The sequence below is a fragment of the Mytilus trossulus genome, chromosome 11 (genome assembly GCF_036588685.1).
Source record: "Mytilus trossulus isolate FHL-02 chromosome 11, PNRI_Mtr1.1.1.hap1, whole genome shotgun sequence".
Lineage (NCBI taxonomy): Eukaryota > Metazoa > Mollusca > Bivalvia > Mytilida > Mytilidae > Mytilus > Mytilus trossulus.
Window position 1 is genome coordinate 3,365,461 of NC_086383.1, and position 23,602 is coordinate 3,389,062.

Sequence of the window (23,602 nt, forward strand, 5' to 3'; positions counted from 1 at the left end):
ACGCTTTTACAACCCTATGAAGTACCTGACTGTGTATCATCTGTATATACATGCTAGGTTGCTGTCTCATTGATGTATAACTCATCATTGTCTTTATATATATCTATATATATCTAAATTTTTTTTTTTTATAAAATTAATATTGTTACAGTAATTAAAGTAGCTGTTGTAGGGGTTTGATATTAGTTGATATGGAGGGTGATGTTCTGAGTTTGATATTAGTTGATATGGAGGGTGATGTTCTGAGTTTGATATTAGTTGATATGGAGGGTGATGTTCTGAGTTAAGTAACTGTTGTAGGGGTTTGATATTAGTTGATATGGAGGGTGATGTTCTGAGTTAAGTAGCTGTTGTAGGGGTTTGATATTAGTTGATATGGAGGGTTGATATTAGTTGATATGGAGGGTTGATATTAGTTGATATGGAGGGTTGATATTAGTTGATATGGAGGGTGATGTTCTGAGTTTGATATTAGTTGATATGGAGGGTGATGTTCTGAGTTTGATATTAGTTGATATGGAGGGTGATCTTCTGAGTTTAGTAGCTGTTGTAGGGGTTTGATATTAGTTGATATTGAGGGTGATGTTCTGAGTTTGATATTAGTTGATATGGAGGGTGATGTTCTGAGTTTAAAACAGTAACAGTATATAGTATGAAAAAAAGTCTGATTTTACTACACATTATGCAATGCACATGCATATAAGTTTTGTTCATTGTTGAAGGCTCTCTAACGACCTTTAGTTCTTCTGCATTATTTGGTCTTTGATGGAGACTTGTCTCAATGACAAACATATGGCAGAGAGCCATTGTGTAGCAGTTAATGCATCAGCCACTCTACATCATTTGGTCTTTGATGGAGACTTGTCTCAATGACAAACATATGGCAGAGAGCCGTTGTGTAGCAGTTAATGCATCAGCCACTCTACATCATTTGGTCTTTGATGGAGACTTGTCTCAATGACAAACATATGGCAGAGAGCCGTTGTGTAGTAGTTAATGCATCAGCCACTCTACATCATTTGGTCTTTGAGGGAGACTTGTCTCAATGACAAACATATGGCAGAGAGCCGTTGTGTAGCAGGTAATGCATCAGCCACTCTACATTATTTGGTCTTTGATGGAGACTTGTCTCAATGACAAACATATGGCAGAGAGCCGTTGTGTAGCAGTTAGTGCATCAGACTTCTAACACAAAGGTTCCTTGTTCGATTCATGTTTGGGATGAACATTTCAGGAACTCAACTTCCTTGACATCATTTGCGAGTCATAATGGTCTTGAGGAAACGATGATAGTCTGTCGGAAGGGGACGATAAATGGCTGACCCGTGTTAAGAGGAGCCATATCTGTTGCACGTTAAAGACACCCTTGTAGATTTCGAAAAAGAGTAGGCTTTAATGCCGCTACATTTAAGGCAGCACTCCCACTGGCAAAGTGGAAAGGGATTAATATAAGTTGCAAAACTTGTTTCCCAATCCACTATAAACAAATATGTTTAAACTAATCATATTTTTTTTGGCATCTTCTTATTTTATAAAACTCTTCCTCTCATATGCCTGTAAAATGATGTGAACTTTGACCCTTTTATTGATCTAACACATAAGCTGATGTATACATTAGATGACTGAGATGTATTTTTATGAAAGTTTAATATTCAAAGCAAACTAATATCCTTGATATATATCAATATAATAAACTTAACCAGCCCCCCATATCTATCCCTGTAGTATATGTAATTTACTCGTGGAATGTTTTGTTTTGACAAAGATTTAACTTGTCATTATTACATCCTTTAATCTCTACTTATTAAAATAGAACATATTAAATATGACAAATATTGAATGTAAACTACAGTGTTAATAGCAATAACAAACAAATTAACACAATAATATTAACTTCAAATATTTAAACCCAGACTTGTAAAAGTTATTTCTACTTAACCTTTTGACCTGTCCAACTTGATTCCAACATTTTGACCAGTTCAAATATTTCTATAAATGCATGGTTGCAATTGAGTTCAGAAGGTATTTTATAAGTAAAGAATTTTTATTGACCCTTTTGAACCTTATTACCAAATGTGTACTGATCTGGAATTAGTAACGCTTTGGATATAAATGTAGAGTAGGATCTCCTGTTACACTTCTGGAGCACTGATGTTATTATTTAAACATCTCCAGTTCTTGGTACCCTTTGATTAATGTTCCCTCTCCAGTTCTTGGTGCCCTTTGATTAATGTTCCCTCTCCAGTTCTTGGTGCCCTTTGATTAATGTTCCCTCTCCAGTCCTTGGTGCCCTTTGATTAATGTTCCCTCTCCAGTTCTTGGTGCCCTTTGATCAATGTTCCCTCTCCAGTTCTTGGTGCCCTTTGATCAATGTTCCCTCTCCAGTTCTTGGTGCCCTTTGAATAATGTTCCCTCTTCAGTTCTTGGTGCCCTTTGATTAATGTTCCCTCTCTAGGTTTCTATCTTGTGTTTTTGTAGAATAATGTTTTTTTTTGTGGATTTGGAGTTGTTTAGCTGTGCATGGTATTTGTCAGTTTGTCATTGACCTCAGAGTTTAGATATTGCTTTGGAAATTGTCTTCCATCTCTCTTTTTGTTTTCAATGTAATATTTTGTAGATTAATATTTGTCTTTTTTATACGCCCATCGTCTTTTAGACGGGACGTATTATGGTATACCGTTGTTTGTCTGTCTGTCCGTCGTCCAAACTTCGGACAATAACTCAAAAACACTTTCACCAATTTCCATGAAACTTAAGTGAATTGTTTTTAATTATATCTATTGACGTAAGCTCCCTTTCGTTTTTTTTTAATTTCAGATTTTAAGTTTTGGATTTATGGGGCTTTATTCATAAAAAAGGGGGTCCATCGTCCACACTTCGGACTATACCTCAAAAACACTTTCACCAATTTCCATGAAACTTAAGTGAATTGTTTATATCTATTGACGTAAGCTCCCTTTCAATTTTTTTTAATTTCAGATTTTAAGTTTTGGATTTATGGGGCTTTATTCATAAAAAAGGGGGTCCGTCGTCCACACTTCGGACAATAACTCAAAAAGGCTTTCACCGATGTCCATGAAACTTTGGTGAATTGTTTATATCTATTGACGTAAGCTCCCTTTCAATTTTTATAAATTTCAGATTTTAAGTTTTGGATTTATGGGGCTTTAATTATTCATAAAAAAAAGGGGAATTTTTAACACTTCAGACAATAACTCAAAAAGGCTTTCACCAATGTCCATGAAACTTTGGTGAATTGTTTATATCTATTGATGTAAGCTCCCTTTCAATTTTTTTTAATTTCAGATTTTAAGTTTTGGATTTATGGGGCTTTATTCATTAAAAAGGGGGTCTGTCATCCACACTTCGGACAATAACTCAAAAAGGCTTTCACCGATGTCCATGAAACTTTGGTGAATTGTTTATATCTATTGACGTAAGCTCCCTTTCAATTTTCATAAATTTCAGATTTTAAGTTTTGGATTTATGGGGCTTTAATTATTCATAAAAAAAGGGGTATTTTTAACACATCAGACAATAACTCAAAAAGGCTTTCACCAATGTCCATGAAACTTTGGTGAATTGTTTATATCTATTGATGTAAGCTCCTTTTCAATTTTCATAAATTTCAGATTTTACATTTCCATGTTATGAATTTTTATGCTTAAAAAAGGGGGGATTTTCCAATTTTGGGACAATAACTAACACTTTCACAAAATTTTATGCAACTATTTCTAGTTGATCATATAAATTCATTTAAAGCATAAAAGACTATAGTTAAAAGAGCAACGGGCGTATCATGCGCTTAAGCGCAGCCCTTTATTCAATTTTTGCTTTGAGGTCCATTTCTCTTTAACGTATGATTTTGTAAGGCATAGTTTTTACCTTAAATTGATGTTGTTTAGGTATGAAGGGATCATTGTGTCTTACGACTAGAATGTTTTGGGTTTTTGAACATAGCCATTTCCATTCTCAATTTTATTAGTACAGCTTTTAAAACTTTTTTCATAGTTAAGGCACATTGGGATGATTAACGAAGAGAGTCCAAAGCGAGAAAGATGGATTTTACTCTTGGCATTTAAAAATGTAGTTCATTATTGTCAGATAAATATCTGATGGGCCATTGTGTTGTGCAGGTGATGTAACTAGTATTTACTTATTTCCTACTGCACCTGTGGTTACTCTGTTAAAATTACTGCAATTTATTTTATTCTTTTCTCTGTATGAAGTAAAGAAATGATAGAATTGATGACAATTGAGGTTAAATCTCCATTGTAATAATAAGTTTGGTATGTGTCAATTTAAGTGTCTTGCAAATTGTGTCAATTCAAGTGTTTTGTATGCAGCCCAATGTTGTTGACTCAATATTAAAAACATTGCTCAGGTCCATACTTGTACCAAATTTTTTAAATTGTACTGTTCTTTCAATACCAAAGAAAGAATTGTGTGAGATGAGTTGAGTTGGCACTGTTATCATTAAATGTTTATTCACAGAGATTGACTCACTTACATTATATTTAATATATATAGATTATAATTGTGAGGTGTATGTCAAACTGGTAGTTGCCATCTGACCTTGACCTCATTTTCATGGTTAAAGGGTTAACTTTTTGTGTTTTAATGTGTTTTTCAAATAATATATGTAATAAATCAACTATATTTGGTGTATGGAAATATTTTACCTTGTATATACCAGTCAGGCAGGTTATTATTTGACCTTGACTTCATTAAGATGGTTCATTGCTCAAAGTTAAGATTTTGTATTTTGGTAGGTTTTTCTTAAACTGGTTTATTAAGTAATATGTCTACTATATTTGGTGTATGGAATGATTGTAAGGTATACATATCTGTCTTGCATGTTTCATCTGAACTTGACCTCATTTTCTTGGTTCATTGGTCAATATAATTTTTCAAGGTTTTATCTGATTTTGTATACAATAAGCAACAAGTCATATACACCATGTATGGAATGATTGTAAGGTGTACATTTTTTTCTGGGTAGGTTTATCTGGTTCTTAAACCTCAGTTGTCTCGGATATTGTTTAGTTTATGTGAAACTTCATATTTGAGACTAAGCAACACAAAATCAATGGTTAGTAAAGCAAGTTAGACATTTCATTGTGTGCACTCTTGTTCATTGAATCAGGAGGTTTGAGTATATCTCTCAAATTCTTAATTCAGGTCAAGTATCTTGCCGTCTTCTTAGGCCTAATGTCGAACATCTCAGGTCAAATGTTAAAATAAAATATAATAATACCTTTATCAATTTTAATATTGTGATAAATATAAATGCATTTCAAAAGCAATTAATGACTTATTTAAACATGATAAAAATATACAAAGTCAATATATGTATTTTGACTTAATATTCAATGAATTAGATTCAGTCATGTGAAATGAATTTTTTAAAGTGTTTTAATGGATAGTTAAAGAGTCTATTTTGTAAAACCACAGGAAACTGATGGGGACTGAAGTTACATGTTAGAAACTGTTAGTATTCGTTTAAAAGGAGGAAGATTTCTGTTAAAGAAATTAATGAAGGCTTGGTTTCAATCTAAAAGTCTAGTTTGATCTTAAACTTAGTCTGACAGGACATATTAACCACGTCTTTGCAATTATTTCTGCACTCAGATTCTTGTATTTATGTGTTGAATTTACACTTGAAAGTTGAACTGAGAGTTGACCGTAGGTTATGAAACCTTTTCATGACTTGATGTTATATAAAAAAAACTGTTTCACTTGTGGATTAAAAATTTAGCGTTTCAGAAAAAAAACAATGAATATTAGATATCGGATATAGTTGACAATTAAACTGGTTGGATGAAATGTTCCATAGATGGTTAAAATATTACATATAGTGAGAAATATTTCTTATACCAAGTAATATATAATATTCCAAATATTATACAATTAGTACGACTGAGAGTGATATAAAAAATGTTGAAATTGTTTGTCTTGATTGAAGTGTTACAGAAAACAAGAAGGTTAAACCTTTGACACACAAAATAATTTATCATTTCACCAAATATTTGATGGAAAGGAAATGTTAACAAGATAATGTGAATTATTTGAATAACTTAAAAACATTTTTGTCAGTTGCAATGTAAACTGTAATTAGCATGGAATCACTTAGGAATACATTAATCATAACAGTAAAAAGGAATAGTTAAGTGTGATGGATGTTACTCTGTTACCAAATCTACAGATCCAAACTAATTTATTGAAATCGGCTGGACACATTTTATGAGTTTGGACAATTTATCAATGTTTTATTGATAACGTCGTGGGTGCCTCAGAAAATTGAATTCTAATGACAAGTTTTTAATAAAAAGATAAGTGGTAGGTTTTGTGCATGTCAAATCTGATACAAGTTCTCTACAAACACTGTCAGATTCTGATTTGACACTTTCTGTGGAAAGACCGTTGTCTGATTCTGTTATGATGCTTTCTCTAGAAAGACTTGTTTGAAAAAAACATCCCGATATATTTCTGTGTATTATAATGAATGACAGAAAGATGTTTTGATTCATTGGAACTTGTATCTCTTCATCACATAGGTGAATTCTCCTACTGGTGTATAAAAGCTCGTCACAAATTTCTGTGGACAAAAGATTAAAGAATTGTGCAGACTTTTGAAGCCACAGCTAGAATATTTAAGTTAAACGACCTATTAGTTTTCGTTTTTTTCTTCTTTTTTTGTCAATTTTGAATACAGACTGACTTAAAATTCTTCTGATAAGATAGATATTAAACTTAAATTGTTAGCTTTGTTAGAACAGTAGGATGTGATACATTTTGTAACATGATTGGACAGATTCTTAATTACATATATTCTGAAATTGGAAGACATAGTTAGCAATGAAATAACATAAACTGATTGAATGACTAGATGATTATGGTAGATGATTATCTGACACAGTAATTACAAATTTTCATAACAAACCAACTAATTGTACAATAGTCAACAATTGATCATTTAAACCACAGTGGGTTTTTTTTCTATCAAAGAAAGCCGTATAACGTACTGCTTACGTTTGGGACTCACATTATACATGGTGTCTCTTTCTTTTATCTATATATAACTTATAAGGTATGATCTTCAACGTTCATTTACCACGGAAAACTTTGAATTAGTGTCGAAAAAACAAATACTTGACGCCTTTTATTAACACTTGAATCAGCTAGTATTGATCAATGACTCTTGAGGTGGTTTAGATTAGACCTATAGTCAACTTTATACTTCTCACAACGATCGGTCAATTTGCAGAATTGCCACTTGAAACTGACATGGATTTTTAATCGTAATATATCAACAGCTGAGTCCAAATATTAGTGATGTATGTCATACAATTGACGTCTTGTATTTTAAAAGAGTCCAAATATTAGTGATATATTGTGGAACAATTGACTTCTAATATTTCGAGTCCAAATGTAAATGATGAATGTGGAAGAATTGACGTCTTGTGTTTAGATATGAGCTTTTGGGACATTTAGTTATACCCCAAAGTTTTGTTTGAAGTCTTGACTATTGTATGATTAATTATTTTCCGCTGCATTGTATATGGAGGGTAAAACAAATTGACTTGAATGAGATGCACCTAACATTAGGAGTTATTGAACGTGCAGCTGCATAGTAACATTAGAAAGTGTTAGTGCGTATAGGTGGAATGAGTTGATAAATTATCTCTGTTGTCATTACGATCGTAGAGATGGTTTTCACTTTTAAAGAGTTAATCAATAAGTTGTGATAGTATTCATGTAACTTACGTGTTAAAAACAAAGAAAGATTGTCAGATAAAGTTATAGACTTTATGGCGAAATGTTTCTTGAATGAATTTCTCAGAAACTCATGGACTGATTATTGATAGTCTTCAAAGTCTGTAAATTCTTACTTAAAGGAGTAAAACAGAACATTACAATTTTGAATGATATTTCCGAGGATTTCTACAGGATTGTAATTTCTACTGGATTGTAAATTATTTGATATTTGTATGATAAATTCTGATAAGATGGATATATATTTGTTAAGGGACAAGTTGTTATATTTGACTATTTTGAGATTTGATTTTTACAGATGTTTAATTTAATGTGGTAAAGTCATTTATTTATTGAATGGATGTTTGACATCCTATAATTTTTTGAATTTTGTGGTTGAAATGATTTTAGTTTTTTGTTGAATGTTTAGGATGGTAATTGTTAAGTTATATGTGATGTAGAGAGTAATGAAGCGATATATTACGATATATATTAATACTTCATGACTGATTATCTCTCCTTTTATTGGCTCACAGTCTATTGGATAACTAGTTATTGTAGTGTTCAAATTAGTTTTCAATTTTAAGGTAAAAACTCCTAATATACTTTTGATGAGAAATAATACATTATGATTTATTCATAAAGCAGTTGTGTAGATGTTTGAAATACACACATTTGATCATGTTCCTTCACATAATATTCTTTGAATAATGTGTTGACAATGGATTCAGAAACTGAAAAGGGTCATAAAACTCGACAATGCATCAAGATAGACAATCTAGGTCCAAACCATAACTTCAGACGAAAATCATTGAAAATAGCTCATCTTTATTTATCATCAGCTTCACTCAGAAGGAGGCCAGCAGGAGACAACCCAGGAGTAGAGCAGACGACAGAAACAGATCACATGACAGGACACATGACCAAAAAATAGGAATCATGTGACAAAGATCATGTGATACAGAAGTGAAACTTACTTTCTTATAGTGCAATAATGATATTTGATTGAGAATGAAGAGTGATCTCCCCTTATTTTGAGGAGTTGTTGACAGTGTTGTGTTGTAAAGTCTTTAGATTGCTATTTTATTTCAAAATGGTAGTATTGTAATTGGAGTTGTTAATTTATGGTTTATAGAAACTTCTTACCATGGCGTTAGTTTCAACAGAAAAGACTAAAATAAATCTGTACCAATCACGTAACGAACTACTAAAGACGAGTTACTGGAATTACTCAGAACAATTGGAGGATTTTATAGCTCGTTATAAAACTCGTCCACCAGACATTAAATTCTGGCCCTATGGACCGTACTGGCCGAAATATCATGAAAGGGAAATACTTGAGACTCCACGATTTATAAAAACGGCACCAAACTTTCATGAAAAATTCATTGACAAATTAACCGAAGGTAAGTTATATATAACATGGATATTTTTCATTAGCTTATTAACGGTAGGTACATCAGTTCAGAGTGGAAACTATACCATGGACTTATTAACAGCCAAGGTATGTTTTTATATAGATTCAAGATTCAAGATTTATTTTTACATTTTTATTGTCACATTGTCTAATATGCATGCCACCAAATTTTATATCCACATTAAATAATAATTATGAGACACTCATTTATGTTTAAATACTGATAGAGGCCACCTTTGAATTTAGACTCACAGTTTACATCTGTATTACTTTTAAGGAATATATAAAGAAGTGACCTAAGGCCATAAAAAAGAAAAAAAAATGTTTGTCCTAACCCTACATACCCCAAAAATAGCTGCCTTAATACTAAAATTTTAGATTTTCCTGATGTAAAAAAGTATTTTTTTAATCAGAAAGACATGAAGACTGAAAAAAATCTGACACTTCAAATTCTCTTTGCTAAATAAAGCAATAGAAAATGCCTACCTGCCTTCCCACTGTCTCTGACCTTTCGGTAGAGTTTGGACAAACCAATATGTATTTAATTATGGCTCTAACAATACAGGTTTGTATGTAAAAGAAGTGCATGACCTTGACAACAGGTTTTACTGTATTTCATATTAAATTTTATGGTTGTATTTATAAGTTTTATTTCTTTTATGTTTTAACTTAATAACCCGTTATAAATTTAAAATTCAAAATATTATTAGTTTGTTTATTAACTTTTATGGCTTATTTTTATAAAGACTTTAATAATATCTACCTTAAAATGCCAACATTTCAAAGATAAAAAATTTAACTTATTGATCTTTAAAAGTAAAATAAAAAGTTTGATGATAAATTAATTGTGTTAAAATATCCCAAGTCAGAAACCATATGTTCAGTTGTTGTCGTCTTGTAATGTGGTTCATAAGTCTTTCTCGTTTCTAAAAAAATGTGACTTGAATGAAGAGTTGTCTCATTGGCACTGAGCATACCACAACTTTGTATATCTTATAATTCATGAATATTATTGTTTATAGAGATAAAAGTGTTAGGCCATTATAACTATATACCGGTTAGCAATGCAATAAAGCCAAAGCAGAATACTAATGTATTCTTCAAGGTTCCGGTAGTGGCCCCATTTAGTTAAGCCTTAAAGATTCCAACCCTGATGTTATTGGCACTGTTTGTACTTTAATGAATCATACAAAGTTGTGGATCTCTCAGAAAATCGAGCCAAATTTTCTTCAGGATAGCAATGACTTAAAACACTGTAAACAGTTTACTTTTTGTTTGACCTAATTGATTGATTTATGAGAAGGCTAACTGATATGAAAGTTAGCTTATATTAAACATGAACCTATTTTATCAAAAATATATAGATTATTTGCCTTTATAAATTAATAAAGGTTTTATAAATGGATAAATTTAATTTGATTTTTTCCTTCATTTATATAGAGTAATAACTTAAAGTCTATATCCAACAGATTTAATATAAAATCTTTTCTTCCCTGAATAGATCCAAAATTTAAAAATATCTCATGGCTTTGTTATCATTGATTCTTAATTTAGATGTAAGGAATATTTCACATGGTTCAATCAATACTTTCTGCTACATTTATATCTCATGGAATTTCTGTTTACAAATCACATTTCATTTCACCATTATGATAATCATATGAGGAGTTTTATTAAATCCACAATGGATTACTGAAATGAAAAATTATGGGCGTTTTACAAAAAAAAAATAACATTCACTTGTAATCTATAATACTAAAATTACGAGGTCCAATTTGTCAGCCGTCATCACGTAAAAACGACAGAATTCAACTTTATATATAACTAACATAGTACAAAGGTGTAGATTAAAAATTACACCACTCCAGGCCCCTTTGTTGTCCAAGTAATTAATGTTGCCAATAATTAAGAAGTTCCGTGTCGAGTCCGATACCGATACCAATAGTATATTCACCTGTTACCTATTACCTTATCTGTACGTTCCGCATCTGACAGGCGCACCACCAAACGGTGTATTTAGGACTATGCTATTTATACAGGTCATAATCACAGGGTTGACACTACTAAATTCTATCAACCATTGTCAAGTTGTTACCTATTGTAGTATTTTATAAATCAGTAAGGCTCCGTGTTGAAGGCCGTACTTTAACCTATAATGATTTAATTTTTAAATTGTTATTTGGATGGAGAGTTGTCTCATTGGCACTCACACCACATCTTCCTATATCTATTTCTAAGATAACAAAACAAATACTAATCACAGTTCCAGTTCGACGGGTTCAAACAGAAAGATTTAGTCACTGACCCGCGATATCACGGGTGTGTTCTAGTATATGTTAATATTGAGACATAAAATTGAGAATGGAAATTGAGAATATGTCGAGAGGCAACAACCCGACCAAAAAGCAGACAACAACTAAAGGCCACCAAAGGGTCTTCAACGCACCACGGTCCCTAAATAAAACCTGACTTAAGATATAGAAACCTTTCTTCTTCTGATAAAAAGATGATACATAAATAAATCTCTTTCTGATAATTAGAGAACCAATTTGATGCATCATATCAAAACAAACTTCAACCACAAACTTAAACCTTAAGAATGTGCAATCGTCAACTCTTAAACAAATACAATAGGATACAAAAACCAATTAAAGGGATCAGATGCTACTTGCTACTTTAAGAGCTAATATTCTGATTTTTTTTTACAATAGCAATTAAACATTACAATAATTTCTGAATTTGCAGTATAATTATGTCATTATATAAGTGAATTGCCACTTTCGTTCATCACCATCTAATTATGTAGGCAAAACATTGTCCTGTGTCCGCACTTATTTTAGATTTTAATATACATTATTTTTTACAGATCTGCAGTATCCTAAAACATTTGACAACCAAGTTACACATTTTACGTCTAAATGGCGAGGGGTATTGATTGTGTACGACTCGGAGAGGAGTAGTCGGGACAGACAGCCACAGCCTGTACCTGAGGGATGTTGTCCGAACCTCGTCTTCGAATCTCGATTTGAGAGTGGCAACCTACGGCAGGCCAGGAGAGTGTAAGTCTATATATATATCTTTGAATATACAGTCGACTCTACTTAATTGCATACTGGCAAGATATGCTTTGTTTAAACTCACCAAATGTTTGTCCAGGAAAAGACCAATCTCAACTTATTTTTTGGCCCCACCACAAAGTTGAGCTGATTTTTGGCAAGCCTGCAACTTTTGTTGCAGAATGCTCGCCATAGGGATAGTGATCCGGCGGCTACGGTGGCGGCGTTAGCTAACTTCTTAAAAGCTTTATATTTTAGAAGGTGGAAGACCTGGATGCTTCATACTTTGTATATAGATGCCTCATGTTACGAAGTTTCCGTCAGTCACATGTCCAATGTCCTTAACCTCATTTTCATGGTTCAGTGACCACTTATAAAAAAAGTTCAGATTTTTTGTAATGTTGAATTCTCTCTTATTATAAGCAATAGGATAATTATATTAGGTATGTGCGTACCTTGCAAGGTCCTCATGCCCGTCAGACAGTTTTCACTTGACCTGCACCTCATTTCAGGGATCAGTGAACAAGGTTAAGTTTTGGTGGTCAAGTCCATATCTCAGATACTATAAGCAGTAGGGCTAGTATATTCAGTGTATGGAAGGATTGTAAGGTGTAAATGTCCAACTGGCAGGTGACATCTGACCTTGACCTCATTTTCATGGTTCAGTGGTTATAGTTAGGTTTTTGTGTTTTGTGTTTTTTTTCTCATACTTTATGCAATAGGTCTACTATATTTGTTGTATGGAATGATTGTAAGGTGTACATGTCTAGCAGGCATGTGTCATCTGACCTTGACCTCATTTTCATGGTTTAGTGGTCAAAGTGAAGTTTTTGAGTTTTGATCACTTTATCTAATACTATAAGCCATAGGTCAACTATATTTGGTGTATAGAAATATTTTATGATCTATATGTTAGTGGCGCACGTTTTATTTGACCTTGACCTCATTTTCACGGTTCATTGTTTTTGTGTTTTGGTCTATTTTTCTTAAACTATAAGTAATAGGTGTCAACTATAATTGTTGTATGGAAGCACTGTTAGCTGTATATGTATGCTTGGTATGGTTCATCTGACCTTGACCTCATTCTCATGGTTCAGTGGTCTTTATTTAGTTATCTTGGTTAATGTTAAGATTATGTGACAGTTGTAATAAAGCTTTATAGGATTATCAACATAATATCAATGATTAGTAAAAAAAAGGCGAGACATTTCAGCATGTGCACTCTTGTTAATATTCTAGACTTCTATGATGACATATATCCACTCTTAACAATGGCTTCAATTTTCTTAGTGAGTAATTTGAAACATTAATTATGGGCTCTTCATATCATTCCTATAGATATAGCTTATAAAAGGTTACACCGGTTGACCAAGGTCATCAGTGTTAATGATGTCTTATTTTAATTGCATCTAAGAAAAATATATCAAATGAAAAATATCATTGATAACATTTACAACTTGAAATGTAACAGAAGTATTTTCAACTTGTTTGAGATGCAATTTTCTTCTATTTTAAATAAAGCCAATAATTAAGAAGAATGAAATTGAGAATGGAAATGGGGAATGTGTCAAAGAGACAACAACCAGACCATAGAAAAAACAACAGCAGAAGGTCACAAACAGGTCTTCAATGTAGTGAGAAATTCCCACACCCGCAGGCGTCCTTCAGCTGGTCCTTAAAAAAATATATACTAGTTCAGTGATAATGAACGCCATACTAATTTCCAAACTGTACACAAGAAACTAAAATTAAAGTTCCCTCTGCATGCACTTGCATGGTCTTTCAGCAATTTGACCTTATTTTGACCTGAACGACTCTAAAGATTTGTCAACAGTAAATTGGCATTAGTATGGCTAGATGTACAGTACTAATTGATCAAAAACTTTAAAATTTAATTTAATGGTGAAATTGTTTTTGAAAGATCTCCAGCGCTCTTTATTGTGATAAAAGGATATTATACAATAAATAATGAAAGTCATTTATCTGTTGAGTAAATCTGAGGGGGGATCTTCTAGATACTTAGTTGCCAAACTTTCTTTTTAATATCACAAAATTAAAGTTGAAATTTAAATAGATAATAAAAGAACAATAGTTAAATGATGCATTATAACTTTGAAAATCAAATTAAACAAATTATACATAGAATAAACGTATAAAACATCAATTATTATAAGTGCTCTTGAAATATATTAAATTTATCTTTTCTTTGTTGGTTTGTAATTGTTAAAATTTCACATGGGAAGAATTACTTAATTTCATTGTTAGTGTAAAATTTGAATTGTTAAAATATTAATGAAATTAGTAAGATATTATAAAGATGCCATCACTTATATTAAATAATGACTGAAATCTCTTAAGATATTTAATGATTATCTTTTGAGGGAAATATATCTGGCATATGAACTTGATAGGTTCTGGAAAAACTAAGTAAAAGAAGATTTGAAGTATACACCAATGAGACAACAAACTAACAACATAAAATAACCAAACACATCTCAAGGTCAACATACAGAATGACGTGTGTCATTACGATAACAAAACACATCTCAAGGTCAACATATAGTATGACCTGTGTCATTACGATAACAAAACACATCTCAAAGTCAACATACAGTATGACCTGTGTCATTACGATAACAAAACACATCTCAAGGTCAACATATAGTATGACCTGTGTCATTACGATAACAAAACACATCTCAAGGTCAACATACAGTATGACCTGTGTCATTACAATAAAATAACCAAGAACACATCTCAAGGTCAACATACAGTATGACCTGTGTCATTACAATAACCAAACACATCTCAAGGTCAACATACAGTATGACCTGTGTCATTACAATAAAATAACCAAGAACACATCTCAAGGTCAACATATAGTATGACCTGTGTCATTACAATAACCAAACACATCTCAAGGTCAACATACAGTATGACCTGTGTCATTACGATAACAAAACACATCTCAAGGTCAACATACAGTATGACCTGTGTCATTACAATAACCAGACACATCTCAAGGTCAACAAACAGTATGACGTGTGTCATTACAATAACCAAACACATCTCAAGGTCAACATACAGTATGACCTGTGTCATAACAATAAAATAACCAAACACATCTCAAGTTTAACATACAGTATGACCTGTGTCATTACAATAAAATAACCAAACACATCTCAAGGTCAACATACAGTATGACATGTGTCATTATAATAACCAAACACATCTCAAGGTCAACATACAGTATGACGTGTGTCATTATAATAACCAAACACATCTCAAGGTCAACATACAGTATGACCTGTGTCATTAAGATAAAATGAGCTCTAAAAATTACACCCTTAAACTTAAATGGATGTGAATAATAATACAGAAACTAATCAAAGTTCTGCTGTCAAAACTAGATTCTCTCAGCACTGTAAGGCCTAAGATATGACACAAGGCATTTTTATGAACTAGTTTAGGGACCAGCTGGTAAAATTGATAGTGGATCTTCCTTTTGATAGAAATAAGTGTCTCAATCTGCATTTTATATACTATACTACATGTGCATGTGTATTAACAAAAAAAATAATATTTTAAGTAAATTTATCCAAGGGAGATAATTTTTCTTCTACTGAATTTTTATTGAAAGTTTGTAACTTGCCAATTTTGACCTGTTGATATAGATTTTTAAATATGTCAAATATTAGGAATTATAATTATTTGAAGGCCTAGAAATATAAGACCCTGTTTATGGCCAATATATGAATCACTACATTTTTGTAACACTCTTATGAGGTTTACACACTCCACGTTGCTTTCTCCTTTTGCCTGCTTTCTATAATTTTAACCAAAACAAACTTATTTAAAAGTCATTTGATTACTTATTTTTAATAGACTAAGTACAGCATTATATATATATATAAAGTACATGTTAAAATTCGGTGAAATATATTACATCTTTTTCATTCGTACAAAAGTTCAATTGACCTGAATTATATTTTAATGTTTTTTTACAGTCTAATGCAATATATTCAAATATATCTTATATTTTTCCCGTCTTTCATACAAATTTGTAATTTGATCCTGAAAATAGAAAGTAATTTAAACATCTAACTGAGAGCTATTACAAATTAGGTCGTTTTTAATGAGAAAGTTGAAAACCTATCATTTCTATAGAAGACATTTGTTGTATATGCTCATTTAAATTTGATATTAAAAATGATAATTTTAGATTAAAACAAATATTTCATTTCACTATTGGGAGAAACTATATGTTCAGTTAAATATGATGTTTAAAATGATAATATAAGATTAAAATCAAGAATTTCAGTTCTCTGTGGGGCAAAATTATATGTCCATTTAAATTGGATATTTAGACCTGATAATTTTATATTAAAAAAACATGGTGACATCATATTCATCATTTTGTTACAAAAGGTAATAAACCAAATACTGTTCTCTTTGGCTACAAAATATTACTATGTGTTTAGTTTATAACATTTGTAACAAAATATAAACTATGTTACAAATGTTATAAACTAAACACATAGTAATATTTTGTGACAAATGTTATAAACTAAACACAGTAATATTTTGGGACAAATGTTATAAACTAAACACATAGTAATATTTTGTGACAAATGTTATAAACTAAACACACAGTAATATTTTGTGACAAATGATATAAACTAAACACATAGTAATATTTTATTACACATGTTATAAACTAAACATATTTATTTGTTTTACACATGTATTTATTCTGTTATATTACAGAGGGCAGTTTGAATATGAATTGGTGCTGAAGACTGACCTATACACTAACAGACACACACAATGGTATTACTTCAGAATATCCAACACAGTACCCGGTGTGGTGTACAAGTTTAGAATAGTCAATCTCCTCAAAAGAGATAGTTTATATAATTATGGTAGGTTTATGTACATTGTGAAGGGTCAATGGTAGATATGAACTGGTTGTCAAAACCAGAATTCTGTTTGATGTCACCAAACTATATTTCCTGTTACAATGGTGTTTTGAAAAGCCAGCACTTAAAGGAATATTGATTGTTATGAGAAAAAATGTGTTGTCTTTCTATGTTTTTATTGCAAACATTAAAAAAGACTGAAATCATTAAAAAGAAATTATTGTAGCACCGATAGTAGCATATATGTTTATCAAGCTCTAAATCAAAGATTTTAAGTTATAAAATAGACCATCAATTTTTTTCAATCATGACCATATATGTCATGCATAATCATATAAGTAAAAGCTGTACTCAATTGCTTTAGTTGACATCCCAAAATATCTTCAGCTATGACTATACTTTGTTTATGGTCACAATTTCTTCAGCTACGACAATACTTTGTTTATGGTCACAATTTCTTCAGCTATGACAATACTTTGTTTATGGTCACAATTTCTTCAGCTATGACTATACTTTGTTTATGGTCACAATTTCTTCACCTACGACAATACTTTGTTTATGGTCACAATTTCTTCACCTACGACAATACTTTGTTTATGGTCACAATTTCTTCACCTATGACAATACTTTGTTTATGGTCACAATTTCTTCACCTATGACAATACTTTGTTTATGGTCACAATTTCTTCACCTATGACAATACTTTGTTTATGGTCACAATTTCTTCACCTATGACAATACTTGGTTTATGGTCACAATTTCTTCACCTACGACAATACTTTGTTTATGGTCACAATTTCTTCACCTATGACAATACTTGGTTTATGGTCACAATTTCTTCAGCTATGACAATACTTTGTTTATGGTCACAATTTCTTCAGCTATAACAAACATTTTATTTTATATTGAGTTCTAATCTATAAAGAACAAGGTCATTTGAACTGACCAATGTCTAACAGGGTAAACATCAAAACCCTGTTAAATATACAAACAATATATGTACAAATATTCTTAAGGGATAAATATCACCATGATCAAAGGACAGGCATGACATTAATTGATTTAATCCATTAACAAAGTAAATATTTATACAAAAAGATATTTGATACGGACTTTCAAATCTACATATTAAGTTTTGTATAAATATTTAACTGAACTTAATAAGTGTCAGTAACGTCATTAGGTTCGCTTCATTTACTCTTGGTAATACGATAATAATAAACATTTTGTTTTAAAGACAAATCTGATTTATAGCTCTCTAGATTTTATCCATTCTAATTTTGTAAAAAAACTCTCAAATTAGAAACAGTTTAGTGTTACCCCGGCCTAGTTTAACTGCACTTGTTTTCTACCGAACTAAAGTTATGAACCATTATTTGTTATTTTTAGTTCCTCTTTGTTAAAGGTCACATGTAATCATGTCCATCTTTCTTTATATAATTTGTGATAGGTTCACTGCGGCTGTCTTCCAGTTATGAATTTTTGATAGGAATTGAACTTGTCCAACTAAACAATGTCCTGATAATTAAAAAACTAAATTGACTTCAATATTAATCTTAAGGGCAAACAATACAGTTACAGGGGAGGTCATGACGATGCTAATGTGAAATATAATTTTTCACAACGTCTCACAGTGGAATATCTGGAAAAGATGCAATTTTCAGCAAAAATGGATGTCACACTTAACTCAGGAACATATTATCAAAATTTAAAAAAAAAACTGCAAGACTAATTAAGCTGTTGATACTCTCAATAACTAACATTTTAGCAGTAAGTCTATCTTGTTGATTTCTATTTCAGGCATGCGTCCTTTGCAATACTCAGAAAAAGAAGCCAAGTTACTTGGTCGAGGATGGATGAGAGCAGGTCATCATATAAGGTAGTTATTTCCCCTTATTGAACTTGTTCTTTTATACTGTTAGGTTATAAAACCAATTTGACAAATTTATAAGTGGAGAAAACCAAGTGTGTTCTTGGTAAACTCTCTCCAAAGAAATAATGTAAGTGTCTGAATTCTACTTCCCGTCTGTACAGTAAAATTGAAAATGGAAATGGGGAATGTGTCAAAGCCGAACATATTTAGAGCCCTATTTAGAGTTAAATGAAAGAAATCATTTAGAAATGTATAAGGGCATGATTCAGTGACTTAAGTTAATTAACATGTTTCAATGTTAAGTGTTCTGCTTAAGTCTGTTTTTATTGAAGGTAATTTGGTTCTATATAATGAGAATAAGTATTAGTTGTATGACACTCTAGGAGAACACTCTCAACAACACCAAATGTATTATAGGAAAATAAAGGTTGTAAACTTTTATGTTATAAAATAATTAAATTGTTAATCATTTAACTTTCTTTTCAGTTATTCCCGTAATGTTATGCATTTACACTGCCCCTTACTGACCCGAGGAATAGCATACTACATGTTGGAATGGCAAATGGTAAGTCAATGAATTACACCAGATTACAAATCATTACAAAAACATTTGACCATACTTACTTACACATTTATAGTTGTCAATCATTAATTAATGGAAGTTCTTGTGCAAGTTCCTCATCCAAAAAGGAAAAACGTGAGATTTGTAAACACTGAACACAGCCATTTTAGAACCTCCTAACAAAAGATTAAACAAGTGCTACTATTGGCCAAGAATGATGTAGTGAGTTTGGGCGTGACTCTTGACTTGTCCCTGATTGAACAGTTGTATGTACAAATTATATCTTAATGTGCAGAGGGTGAAGATGAGGCATGTTCACCCTTGGCTAGCCAAGATGATAAGGATGATGTTTCTAATTGTTTTATGTATACTAAATATTAGCAAAAATAGACAACAGTTCAGCCTTTAACAATGAAAATAAAACCCATATGTATATTATATTGTTGTATGTAAATTGTATATTTTCAGGATTTCCCACACAAAGGAGATGCTTGCTATCTTGCCCATTGTTAATGTAAATTGTATATTTTTCAGGATTTCCCACATGAAGACGATGCCTGTTATCTAGCCCATTGTTAATGTAAATTGTATATTTTTCAGGATTTCCCTCATGAAAAAGATGCTTGTTATCTTGCCCATTGTTATATGTTAATTTTATATTTTTCAGGATTTCCCACATGAGGACGATGCTTGTTATCTGGCCCACTGTTATATGTAAATTGTATGTTTTTCAGGATTTCCCACATGAGGACGATGCTTGTTATCTGGCCCACTGTTATATGTAAATTGTATATTTTTCAGGATTTCCCACATGAGGACGATGCTTGTTATCTGGCCCACTGTTATATGTAAATTGTATATTTTTCAGGATTTCCCACATGAAGATGATGCTTGTTATCTGGCCCATTGTTATATATAAATTGTATATTTTTCAGGATTTCCCACATGAAGATGACGCGTGTTATCTGGCCCATTGTTATCCCTACACATTTACAGATTTAAAGGAGGATTTAGACTCCCTAATCAACGCTCCTGACAGAAAGGAATGTATGAAGAGAGAAGTCTTGTGTGAAACACGAGCTGGAAATAGTTGTTTTCTTGTTACAGTTTCTAATTTTGGTAGGTGCATTTTCTTAGAGAACTACAAACTACAAATAGTTCTATTCTTATACAGGTTTTGTAAAAAAACGTTTGGTCTTAGAAAATATGAAATTTTATTTTTACTACCAATCAAAACCACTTTTACAGTAGGTTTAATTATAATTAGATACTCTTACTACAGCATAAGTTCTTTGGTAGCTGTGACCTTACTTAACTTTTTTTCTTATACAATTTTTAATTATGAAGTTTGTAGAATTGTTTTAAAGGTAATTAATCATTTGGGGAATGATTTATAGGTTTATCTGGGTTGTTGTGACCTATATTTAATTTTATTCTTGATTATGTTGGTTTAATATAATAGCTTATAAGGTCGTTAATCGTGTCAGTGAATAGTTAATAGGTTTATCTGGGTTGTTGTGACCTATATTTACTGTTATTCTTTAGAAAATAATTATTGAATATGTTGGAGTTTTTCAATTGATTTTAAGGTAATTAATCATATCAACGAAAAGTTAGCTTATAGTTACACCTTGGTTGCTGTGACCTATTTTTACTGTTTTGTCTAGGTGCATCTAAAGAGGAACAACATAAGAAGAAGTTTGTTGTCATCACTGCCAGAGTACATCCTGGGGAGACACAGGCAAGCTGGATGATGAAAGGACTCTTAGAGTACATAACCTCTAGTGACCCCGTCGCAAAGGTTAGTTTGTTGTCATCACTGCCAGGGTACATCCTGGAGAGACACAGGCTAGCTGGATAATGAAAGGCCTCTTAGAGTACATAACCTCTAGTGACCCCGTCACAAAGGTTAGTTTGTTGTCATCACTGCCAGGGTACATCCTGGAGAGACACAGGCTAGCTGGACGATGAAAGGCCTCTTAGAGTACATTATCTCTAGTGACCCCGTCGCAAAGGTTAGTTTGTTGTCATCACTGCCAGGGTACATCCTGGAGAGACACAGGCTAGCTGGATGATGAAAGGCCTCTTAGAGTACATTACCTCTAGTGACCCCGTCGCAAAGGTTAGTTTGTTGTCATCACTGCCAGGGTACATCCTGGAGAGACACAGGCTAGCTGGATGATGAAAGGCCTCTTAGAGTACATTACCTCTAGTGACCCCGTCGCAAAGGTTAGTTTGTTGTCATCACTGCCAGGGTACATCCTGGAGAGACACAGGCTAGCTGGATAATGAAAGGCCTCTTAGAGTACATTACCTCTAGTGACCCCGTCGCAAAGGTTAGTTTGTTGTCATCACTGCCAGGGTACATCCTGGAGAAACACAGGCTAGCTGGATGATGAAAGGCCTCTTAGAGTACATTACCTCTAGTGACCCCGTCGCTAAGGTCAGTTGTCAACTACATCCAAGATTTGATTTTAAACATATTTTATTCATAAAGTATTTGATATAAAAAGGATTGGGCTACTTTTTTCTTACTAGTTTGATTATCTGTACGCTCTGTTTGCAGGAGACAAAAATCTATTTACAGTTTAATCTACCAGTAAACAAGATTTTGTATATATCAGATATTTTTTGGGGGATGTTTTCATCATTGCAAAAAGTGTGGGATAGGTTGCACAGAAATACTTCTGCTTTAGATTGTAAACATATTTGTACAGCCTCTCTATAAATTGCAACAATTAGTGTTGCATTATTGTGTCTCTTATTAAACAATTACAATAATAAATATTATGCACACATTTCTGATTTTACAGTATAACATATTCATATAGTATATAAATTTATCTTTATTTTCTCCACAGGAACTTCGCAATAGGTTTATATTTAAAATTGTACCAATGTTAAATCCTGATGGTGTGATAGTGGGGAATTATAGATGTTCATTGGCTGCTAGAGATTTAAATAGGAATTACAGACATCCACGGAAAGAAAGTTTCCCTACAGTATGGCATACAAAAACACTTATAGAAAAAATACTGGAGAGACATGAAGTAAGTAGGCTTTATACATCCGCGTAAAGAAAGTTTCCCCACAGTATGGCATACAAAAACACTTATAGAAAAAATACTGGAGAGAGAATAAGGAAGCTTGCTTTACATTTTTAAATGTGATTTGTAATTTAAATGTAAGACACATTTTCTTTAATGTTAATATTTAATTTAGTATAAGTTTTTTTAAAGCTACTATTGAATTTGAGGTGTAGGGGGCATGTTATTAAATGTAATATTTGTTTTAGTGTTGTACATATGTTTTAATGCAAATATTTAATATAATGTAAAGGGTACATATGTTTTCAAATGTAAATATTTAATTTAGTGTAGAGCACATGTCTTTTAAGTTAATTTAAATTTGATGTGTAGTGGGCATGTTTCAGCAGGTAACACTGAGTGTAGTGTGTCATGTAAATGTTTTTGTATTCTAAAAATCTTAAAACAAAAACTTTTAAACTGAAACTTAGCAAGCATGATTGAATTGGAGAAAAACCTACATATGTAAGCTTTGAAAAGATATTATATATTCCAATTGTATTGCATCGCTTAAGATATTAACGTTCAGTGACAAATATTTCATATAGGCAATGTAAGAAATAAGTCATTCTTTGTTATTTGTTTCATTTTATTGCAATCATTACCATAACATTTCTCTACTTTCAGATTTTATTATATTGTGATTTACACGGACACAGTCGGAAACATAATGTGTTCATGTATGGCAATAATACCTCAGAAGAGGACGTCAATGGTCTTGGTGCTGCTAAATCATTCCTTAACGAGAGATTATTTGCTTGGTTAATGTCCCAGAAGGTGGGTACATAGCGAAATGATGGATTGAAGCTCGTTTTATAGCTAGCTACACCTGTCATTTGTGTGACAGTCACATCAAATTCCATTTTAGTGAAAATGACTAAAATTAGGGATGCAGCAGTCAAAAATGTGTTATAATCTTAATCTCTATAAAAAC

General features: G+C 32.0%; 1 protein-coding gene across 1 annotated transcript in view; it reads left to right on the forward strand.

Annotated features, from left to right (window-relative positions):
- The window catches only part of LOC134690650 (uncharacterized), a 147,171-nt gene that overhangs the window by 65,592 nt on the left and 57,977 nt on the right, over nucleotides 1-23,602 (forward strand). The window contains exons 7-14 of the mRNA XM_063550642.1: nucleotides 12,039-12,231; nucleotides 16,996-17,150; nucleotides 18,948-19,026; nucleotides 19,507-19,585; nucleotides 20,518-20,701; nucleotides 21,250-21,383; nucleotides 22,444-22,632; nucleotides 23,296-23,445. Of these exons, the coding sequence (XP_063406712.1) occupies nucleotides 12,039-12,231; nucleotides 16,996-17,150; nucleotides 18,948-19,026; nucleotides 19,507-19,585; nucleotides 20,518-20,701; nucleotides 21,250-21,383; nucleotides 22,444-22,632; nucleotides 23,296-23,445 (1,163 nt within the window). The remainder of the gene's footprint in view (nucleotides 1-12,038; nucleotides 12,232-16,995; nucleotides 17,151-18,947; nucleotides 19,027-19,506; nucleotides 19,586-20,517; nucleotides 20,702-21,249; nucleotides 21,384-22,443; nucleotides 22,633-23,295; nucleotides 23,446-23,602) is intronic.